At 40.3% G+C, this 10,098-nt stretch overlaps 1 protein-coding gene across 1 annotated transcript; it reads right to left on the bottom strand.

The window, feature by feature from the left end:
- Positions 1-3,062: 3,062 nt before the first annotated feature.
- LOC311039569 (C-X-C chemokine receptor type 3-like) lies at positions 3,063-8,179 on the bottom strand (the record flags this gene model as incomplete). The annotated part of the gene is made up of 3 exons (XM_084049509.1): positions 3,063-3,080; positions 5,794-5,802; positions 7,352-8,179. The coding sequence occupies 3 exons, from the start codon at positions 8,177-8,179 to the stop codon at positions 3,063-3,065; spliced, it is 855 nt and encodes a 284-aa protein (XP_083905635.1).
- Between the last annotated feature and the right edge of the window lie 1,919 nt (positions 8,180-10,098).

The raw sequence follows: 10,098 nt of genomic DNA, 5'->3' as shown, positions 1-10,098 counted from the left end.
TAATGGAAAACGGATCTTGGTCAAGGTTAGATCATTGGTCCTATAGTTTGTCACGTAATGGCTGTGGTATTTGACGATCCAGGCCAGGTAGGTTAATGTGGGCCAGCAATGTTTGGAATTCAGTCATTATACAGTTGAGTGGAATCTGAAAATGTTATGGGATTATTGTTGATGAACTTATTGAACAGACACATGTTGATTTGCGGGAGTGTAGAAAATGTGTATGAGCGGTTGAAAATGGTGTAGGACACTGTAGTCAGGCATGTACTGTGTGTAGTTTTGTGTATGAGTAAGGGCAATGTGTGAAGTGGGTTGTGTAGCTCCACCATGAGGCGATTTGAAAAATTGGGATGGGGTTCTTCCTTGGCCTAGTGAGAATGTGCGGAAAATAACTTTAAATACATTTTGGAATGTTGTGCAAAAAAGGCCATAAAAGGCCACCTCTACAAACTTTGGAAATCAATTGTAGCCAATCGGAATGTAATATAAGAAATCTGACAAATATGTCTTGACATGACTACAGAGATAAATGTGTATTAACTTAAGTGAAGTTTGTAAAACAAAATCTGTCAGAATAATATAAAAAACGTTATTTTGAAAAATCTGTCCCATGGTGCCACTAAACAGGCTGATTTGAAAAACAATTGGGTGGAGAATTTGAGTTTTCCGTCGATCGGTCCAGCGGTGCTTGTAGAACAAGTACAAATATTACCTCAAAATTGTACTTAAGTACTGTACTTGAGTACATGTACTTTCCACCACTGGTGGTTCCCAAACAATAGGGTCAGGAGGACCAATTTTAGGGTCACAGGCCCATTTTTATGTCTAAATATCTCTTTTTATTAAATAGATATTTTCCTAAAACAATTGCAAGAAAAAAAAGGATCAAATCATACATTTCCCGTTTGCAATATAATTTAATAAATAAAAAAATATATTTAATTGTATTTCAAATGTTTTAAAGAAATAGTGAAAATAGCAGATCTACAAGCTCACAGTGCATTACGCGTAGTGAGCTCGGTTATTTCCATGGCTATTTTCCCCGGGACCCAAACTTAAAAAAATAAATACAAATCCAAAATGAATTAACCTCATAATGCCCATGTATTTTTTTATAAGTGGAAAGGTTCTGGTAAGAGAAGGACACAGGTCCACTAGGTTGTCTCAATTGTGTTACTTTCAATCGATTGTGAGAGACACTGAACTGAATTAAATTGAATCAGATTGGACTGTGAATTTTAATTGACCCATTGTTGTTTATCCCTATGGATGGTTTCTATCTTGGCATTGCAAAGCACTTTGTGACACTGTTTTCGAATTATTACTAGGGGTCAGCAGCAGTGACAAGAAGGCATTGGGAATTTACATGACTAAATACAAAACAGAAACCTTATTTCCTCATCAGTTACAATCACTCACCATATCTGGAAAATGTAGCATACATTCAGTAATTCTTCCTCTAATAAACAAACAAACACACATAAATAAAGAAATATCTAAAAATAATCTTAATTCATGGCTGTCACATCTGGCTGGCTGGCTGACAGTGTGTAGGCTACATACCAGCCTCATACCCCCCCATCTGATTGTAAAATTGTGTGTGTGTGTGTGTGTGTGTGTGTGTGTGTGTGTGTGTGTGTGTGTGTGTGTGTGTGTGTGTGTGTGTGTGTGTGTGTGTGTGTGTGTGTGTGTGTGTGTGTGTGTTTGTGTGTTTGTGTGTATACACACGTGTTGTTTGATGATTGTGAGAGACACTGAACTGAATTAAATTAAATCAGATTGGACTGTATTTAAAATACTTGAAACAAAAAATGCAACGAAGAGAATGAATGAAGCTTATCATCACAACTCACCTGGCATCCTAGGAACCATTTCCACTGCCTCTCGGGGTGTGATATTAAGTCAAACCACTGCCTCTCAGGGTGTGATATTAAGTCAAACCACTGCCTCTCAGGGTGTGATATTAAGTCAAACCACTGCCTCTCAGGGTGTGATATTAAGTCAAACCACTGCCTCTCTGATATTAAGTCAAACCACTGCCTCTCAGGGTGTGATATTAAGTCAAACCACTGCCTCTAAGGTTTGATATTAAGTCAAACCACTGCCTCTCAGGATGTGATATTAACTCAAACCACTGCCTCTCAGGGTGTGATATTAACTCAAACCACTGCCTCTCAGGGTGTGATATTAAGTCAAACCACTGCCTCTCAGGGTGTGATATTAAGTCAAACCACTATCTCTAAGGTTTGATATTAAGTCAAACCACTGCCTCTAAGGTTTGATATTAAGTCAAACCACTGCCTCTCAGGGTGTGATTAAAGTCAAACCACTGCCTCTCAGGGTGTGATTAAAGTCAAACCACTGCCTCTCAGGGTGTGATATTAAGTCAAACCACTGCCTCTCAGGGTGTGATATTAAGTCAAACCACTCATCAGATGGAACTGAAAATGTGAACACTTTTGGACACAATCATGCAAAATATAGCTACTCACCCTGACTGATATATTTTACCCATTCTGAGCCATTCTTTTTAAAGATTCTGTATGGCAAACAGACAGATGTTCAGACTCTAGTCTAATAAAAGTGTATGGTGCCACCTGTTGGTCAAATACAAGAACAAGAAGTTGAAGGGTAAATCTTAATCTAGGTCTGATGATGATGTACCGTGCATGTTCAAATCATGTAGGCTATACTTTACATTATTTCAGACCATTTTCCAAATTATTTAGTCATTTTACATTTGGAAAATGTTGTCAATTTAACATTCAGGTGCCCAGTGCCCACTCTTCCTGTATTCCTTTTATGAAGTGGGCTCAGGGGGGAGGCGAGGGCATTCTTTTCAGGTGGGCACTTTTACAAAGCGGGCCCAGTGCAAATCTATACCTTTGCTGTGATAAACCGACAGTTCTGAATTACATGAGCAGACTTTTTATTGTTTTGAGTACAGCTGCTTAAAGGGCAAGACCTCTTTGGTAGAGGTTTGGGTTGTGTAGTTACCTTGCCATGATGTAACTCCAAAGGTAGACAAGCAATCAAAAATAATTGCTCCATTGATTCATAATTCAGCTCTCAAAGTCACTCTATTAGCACATAAACGAACACAAACAAAGTTAATTAAAAGGAGTGACTTTGGAACTGTTTTACCGTATAATGTAAATAAATGAGGATCATTTATTGAATTACCAATTTCTAATCAATAGAGAAAATATTTTTGTCCACCACCTTTGGAGTTACATCATGGCACGGTAACTAACTACACAACCCAAACCTCTACCAAAGTGGTCTTGCCCTTTAAGGCAGTGGTTCTCAAACTTTTCATGTCACGGACCTCCAAATTGAGACTTATTAGCCCGCGGACCCCCATTTAAAAACATATGCCAGGGACCCCCATAAGAGAAGATTTTTTACAGCTCTAGCAGTGATTCTCAACCATTTTTTATTTCAAGGACCCCCAGTTTGACATGCATTAGGGCTACAGACCCCCATTTAATGGCATTTCTATCACTTGGACCACAATTCATATTGTAAAATCTATGTCAATTTAACTCGGTTCCATTTGTACACTCTCAGAGTTACAGACCCATAAGGGTCCATTTGGTGCCTAATCTATCATTTAGCTGGGGACCCCCTGGAACTCCCTCAAGGACCCGTAGGGGTCCCCGAACCCCACTTTGAGAACCAATGCTTTAAGGCTCTATGACATGGGTCTTCAATAGGGGGCCCTGTTCAAGACCTGTTGAGGGTCTCAGAGTTACTACAGGGGGTTGCCAAATCTTTGTGTGATAGGATTTATTTTTCTTTTTACTGTACAGCCACTTGAACCCTATAGCATCCCTATTCTTGGGGGAACATTCACCGAAAATAGCGGTTCTACAAGCTCACAATGCGTCGCAGTGCGACACATTGTGAGCTTGCAAATCGGCTATTTTCGGCGGAGAGGTTTGGTGTAAAGGGAAAAAAGAGCAGATCAACTACATCAAGTATTGAGGTTTTAAGACATGGTTAAATGTCTGAAAATACACATTAACATGAATAGAAAAGATAAACAAACAAACCAAAAAACATGAATTTACACAATACTGATGATAGTGATGTCAAAGTCTATGAATCTTATGAAATATATATAAAAGTGTATTTTATCTGTAATATAGTATGTAGTGGGGGTCCCTGCTTCATATCTCTCTCTCCGCTAAGCGGTCCTTGGCCTGAAAAATGTTGAAGACCCCTGTTCTATGACACAACGCACATCTTATGGTTGTGGCATACAGTATACGGTATATAGCTCTGATGAGAACTACTTGGCCTGGCCACCATTGTATACAGTAGCTATAGCATTTGCTCTTATGAGAACTACTTGAACACCATCCTGAGTGTTTAATGTAGGCCTACTTATCCCATGAGCTTATGTAAATATGTTTCTATCTTTGCAATATAAAGTGACTCTGACTCCATTTGCCTAGACATTCTGACTGATTTAGTGGTCTGTTAGTGTTTCTCAAACATTTCCGTGTCAAGGACCCCCATTAGGCCGTGGATATTTTTGTCAAGCCATGTAAAAAAAAAAAAAAGAAGTTTTTTGACAATAGCTGATACACTAGATCTGTTTCAGTGTCTGAGACATGCAAAATGTCAAAGATAGGAAATGGAAAGATCAGATTAAAGGAGTAGTTCACCCAAAAAAATCACTTATTTTCTATCAATTACACACCCCATGAAGCATTGAATTCATGGAGATTCTTTTTGTTTTTGTCGCATTCCCAAGACAATAATTTGATGACCGGCGGTCTCTCCGATGAGTCTCCTACCGGATATATTAGCATCTTTCTGCCTGGATATCAAATGATTGGCTTAGGAATGCGACAAAAACAACTAGGAGTGAACTACTCCTTTAACTGTAGCAATGGAATGGAAATGTGATGCTGAAAACCAAAAAGTTGTTTAAACTTTAATTTTATTGTCACAAAACAGGTTTACAAAAACAAAAAAAGGGGGGGGGGGATACTTTGTCATACAAGCTCCCAATATTTGCAGTTTCAAGAAAGGGGGAAAGGTGTATGTATTTGTCAAATTCCCAATATCAGAGCAATTATACATAAGTTGCATAACTTATTACATAAGCATCAATTATACAAGTGCATGGCATGGTTAAAAAAAATAGCAATAAAATCTAGAATACAAAAATATAGTTATAGGCATTTAATTGTATGCATATAAGAGCACTGTTCCAGCCAGTACACTGTTAAGGTTGTGTGTAGCACAGTGTAGCACATTGCCATGTACAGTAGAACAGCATGTACAGGAATGCAGTTGTGGAAGAAGTACTCAGATATTTTACTTAAGTAAAAGTAGAAATACCACAATATAAAAAAATACTATGTTTCATGTAAAAGGCCTGTGCTCAAACTGTTACTTGAGTAAAAGTACAAAAGTATTGGCATCAAAATATACTTAAGGTACCAAAAGTAAAAGTACTAAAATGTTTGAAAATTGCAGATCTACAAGCTCACAACGTGTCGCGATGCGAGCTTGTAGATCGGCTTTTTTCAAATAGCCTATGTATAAAATAGGGCTAAAGTGGTTAATGTATGTTTTATAATATAATAATTTATATCTGCAAAGTCAATAGTAACTAAGGTTTTCAAATAATTGTTGTGGAGTAAAAGTACAATATGCGCCTCTTAGATGTATAGTGGAATAGAAGTAAAAGTATTGACATTTAGAAATACTCCAGTTGAGTAAAAATACCTCAAAATTGTACTTAAGTACAGTACTTGAGTAAATGTACTTAGTTACCTTCCACCACTGCAGGAATGAAAGATACAGAGAAAACAGGACAGAACACCACAACAATGCAAGAAGAGCAAGCACGTATGTACAGTATAAGTCAGTGATTCTCAACCCTTTTGATTTCAAGGACCTCCAGTTTGAAATGCAATGGACCATCATTTGATACCATCAAGTGTTTTTTATTTATTGTATTCAAATCTCTCGGACAATGTAAAATCCTCAGTGTTAATTTAACTCTGAGGTTATTTGGTTCCAATAAATTGTACACGGACTCGCATACAGAGTGACAGACCCATAAGGGTCCATTTGGACCCCTGGTGGGCCCCAACCCAAAATGTTGAGAACCAGTGATGTGAGTCAGTGGTTCTCAACCAGTGGTCCGGGGAACACCACGAGTGCCGCGCTATGAGCTTGTAGATCTGCTATTTTTGTAAAATCTTGAAAATGTGTGCAAATCTTTCAATATATATATATTTTCAAAGCGAACATTTTTAACTCTTTGCTTCTGGGGGTCCCTGGTACAAAACATTTTCAGATGGGGGTCAGCGGCCAAATGTATATCAATTTCCGTGGCCAAATTTATATCAATTTAGGGGTCCTTGGCATGAAAAAGGTTGAAAACCACGGATGTAAGTAATCATGTCTGGACTACTGAAGCATTATTAAAACAACATAAACTGGTAACATCAAATCCGCCTCGCTGCATGTCATAATAACACACCCTTATACCTGAGAGTAATAATTAATTGTTCTTGGTTTTCTATGATAATGATTGATAATTACTGATAATTGTTTTTCAAAATAGGCCTTTTTTACACATTACATTATCTCTACTAACACACCAGAACCCGAGCTATTTCAATCAGTGACCAATAAAACCAGTGATGGACAAAGTACTCATCCCAGTGAAAGTTGCTCATTCAAACTTGTCCTTGAGTTAAAGTACTGGAGTACTTGTTTTAAACAAACTAAGTAAAATAGTAGCTACATACTTAAAAAAAAATACTTGTGTATTCAAAAGAACCAATTACAAAGCACATAGTGTGTTTAATATCAATGCATTGACATTTAGCACATTTCCCAAAAATGTGAAAACATTCTTTTTTAAATGTCAAAAGTAGTGATAATAGCCGATCTACAAGTTCACAAACCGTCTCAATGTGACACGTTGTGAGCTTGTAGATCAGCTATTTTCGCTACTTTTGAAATAGGGCTTAAGTGGTTCATTCACAATGTAGCTTCCTAGAAATGTAGTCCAAAGAGCAACAGGTGTCTTTGAAATGTACAGTAGTGGAGTGAAAGTCCCAAGTACCAAGAAATACAAATAACCTACTCAAGTAAAGTACAGATACTCAAAAATTCACTTAAGTACAGTAAGTAAATTACCTAGACTTACCATTCCCTTTGGCCTATATATAGCTTTTAACCAAAAAGGTCACACATTGCTCGCCCGCAGAAAATCCCCACTCTCTCCGCTACTCGGCCAAATTTTGCGAAACGAAAAGGCATAGAGAAACGGGTCTATGACTAACCTGAACAAGGGGAAAAGGTAAACCATTTTCACTTCGAACGTATCCATGAAGCACTCCAGTTTATATGCCACGTCGGGCCGTGACGTACGAAGCGAAGCCCCCACGACCCCCACCATGCCCATGATGTGGATGGGAACCCAGAGAACCACGAAGGTTACGATGATCCTGGAGATGAGCTGGCTCGTCCTCTCGCAGCCGGACAGAGATATCTCCTTCACCTTCCGGTAGAGGCAGAGGTAGAAGGACGTCATGACGGAGAACGGCACCACGAAGCCGAACAGCAGGTCGAGCACGGCGGCGGTCAGGGTTTCCCCTACCATCTGCGGCGGCCTGCTGCAGTCGAAGCGGCCGTCCTTCGTCCGGCCGAAGGAGGCCACGGACGGCCAGGTCATGAGGCACGACACGGCCCAGAGTCCCGCGATCAGCGCCCTCTCGCCTTTGGTGCCCATCCGCGCCCACCGGCGGGGGTGGAGCACCCTCATGAAGCGCTGGACGCTCATCAGCGTGATGATGTAGAGGTTGGCGTAGTGGCTGCAGAAGGTCACGAAGGTGACGACCTTGCAGAGGCCGTAGCTCACGTCCCAGCGCCGCACCGAGTCGCCGATCCACACGGGCAGGACGGTCAGGCACAGCAGGTCGCAGCAGACCAGGTTCAGCATCAGCAGGTGGGTGAAGTTGTTCGGATCCAGTCTGCGTAGCAGGAGCGCCAGCACGCCGACGTTTCCCAGAGTGCCCAGGGCGAAGAACAGGCCCAGGACGACCGCCGCGGTCAGGTTCGCGGCGCTCGGGGTGAACTCCTCAGAGGGCGGGGTCGGCGAAGCGAGGAGACGGGAGTCGTTGGAGGTGAAAAGCTCTTCCATTGTTTTGTTCTGGGACGAAAGACGGATGTTTGATGGTGGTTGCAACAGCAAGGGGCGAGGACTGGGGAGTGATCTGGTGGCTTGCCTTGAGTGGAATGTGGTTTATATAGCGTGGCTGCCGGATAGAAACCTTGTATCTCCACGTTTCTTTTTTTTCATTCTTTTTTTATGAATGCCCTACTTTGTCGTACAACAGTGTCGCTCAAAAGTGGTGAAAATGGCTGATCTACAAGCTCACAACGTTGCGTTGTGAGTTTGTAGATCTGCTGTTTTTGCTATATTTAACCCACTAAGTGACCCTGACCATGCATTTAGATTAGGTGAAAGTGAAGATTTGTATTTTATCGACCACTTGTTGAGAAACAGCGCAGTACGTATAATGACGCGTCAATGTCATCAGTTCCTGGGAAGTCTGATGTGAAGAACTTCCACAGAAATGGGAGTTAGAATCTCAAGGGAAACTGTACCGGATTGTCTGGTTGTGTCACCATTATTAGGAAATGTGCTCATAATCAATTGCATTTGTCAAAAATAGCAGATATAGAAGCTCATAGCACGGCACCTAGTGCCGCGCTATGAGCTTGTAGATCTGCTATTTCTTTTTAAGTCATGAGTGTAAATGTGTGCAAATCTTTGAATATATACTGTATATGTTTTAAAGTGAACATTTTTAACTCAAATCTTTGCTTCTGGGGGGTCCCTGGAACTAAATATTTTGAGATAGGGGTCCGCGGCCAGATACATATAATTTTGGGGGTCCTTGACATGAAGAGGTTTGAGAGCCACTGATTATAAAGTACCAAAAGTCAAAGTACTAAAATGTTTGAAAATAGCCGATCTACAAGCTCACAACGCGCCGCGATGCGACGCGTTGTGAGCTTGTAGATCGGCTATTTTCAAATAGCCTAAGTAGAAAATGAGGCTAAAGTGGTTACTGTATGTTTCATAATATTATAATTGATATCTAAAAAGTAACTAGTAACTAAAGTTTTCAGATAATTGTAGTGGAGTAAAAGTACAATATTCGCCTCTGAGATGTAGTGGAGTTGTAGATGTAGTAAAAGTATTGGAAATTGGTAATACTCAAGTAAAGTACAAATACCTCAAAATTGTACTTAAGTACAGTACTTGAGTACATGTACTTAGTTACTTTCCACCACTGCATACGGGACGCAGTTCTTCTTTATCCCAGTTCCTGTTTTGAGCATACAAGGTTTCCACCCGACAACAACGAATAGACGAAAGGCACATTGAGTGATTTGGTGTCCTGCCATAAATGGACCGCGGTTTACACACGATAGCAAATGTGTATAATAATGACTCTAAATATAGACAGGAGAGACGAGAGAGGACAGACACGGGAAGTTGCACTTCCAAAGGTCTCTCAGGACTTGTCAAACTTTCTATTTGTTGAATTAATCACATTAACCGTGGCAGGATTTTGAGCATGCATTTTGGGCTCCAAAGTAACAGATCTGCAAGCTCACGATACGTTGCACCGCGATGGTTGCCGATTGAAATCAGTGGTGTAAACAGTAACTAAGTGCATTTAAGTACTGTACTTAACCGTGCATACGCTTTTTACGAAACTCTGCCATATGGTAGATGCTCATGAAAAACTATCAAGAAATAATTCTCACACTCATTCGTCAAAGGGTGACGCTATAGCACTCAATTGAAAGTGCCAACTTTGAACAGGTACAACTCATGCCCTGTTTGACCTACAACCATGAAACTTCGATACACACATGCGTCTCTTCATGCCCGACAACTTTCGTGGTCTGACTTTTGACCTCTGACCTTTAGATCGCCCGCCATTTTGAATTATATGAAAAACAGTCATTGGCTCATAACTTCTGCATTTTTTCACTTATGGAAAATCCGCCGCTTTTGTTTTGTCGGCAAAGGTCCTAAGTTCA

This window comes from Gymnoscopelus microlampas (assembly GCF_963454915.1).
Source record: "Gymnoscopelus microlampas genome assembly, chromosome: 23".
NCBI lineage: Eukaryota > Metazoa > Chordata > Actinopteri > Myctophiformes > Myctophidae > Gymnoscopelus > Gymnoscopelus microlampas.
This window is presented reverse-complemented; position numbering and strand designations above follow the sequence as displayed.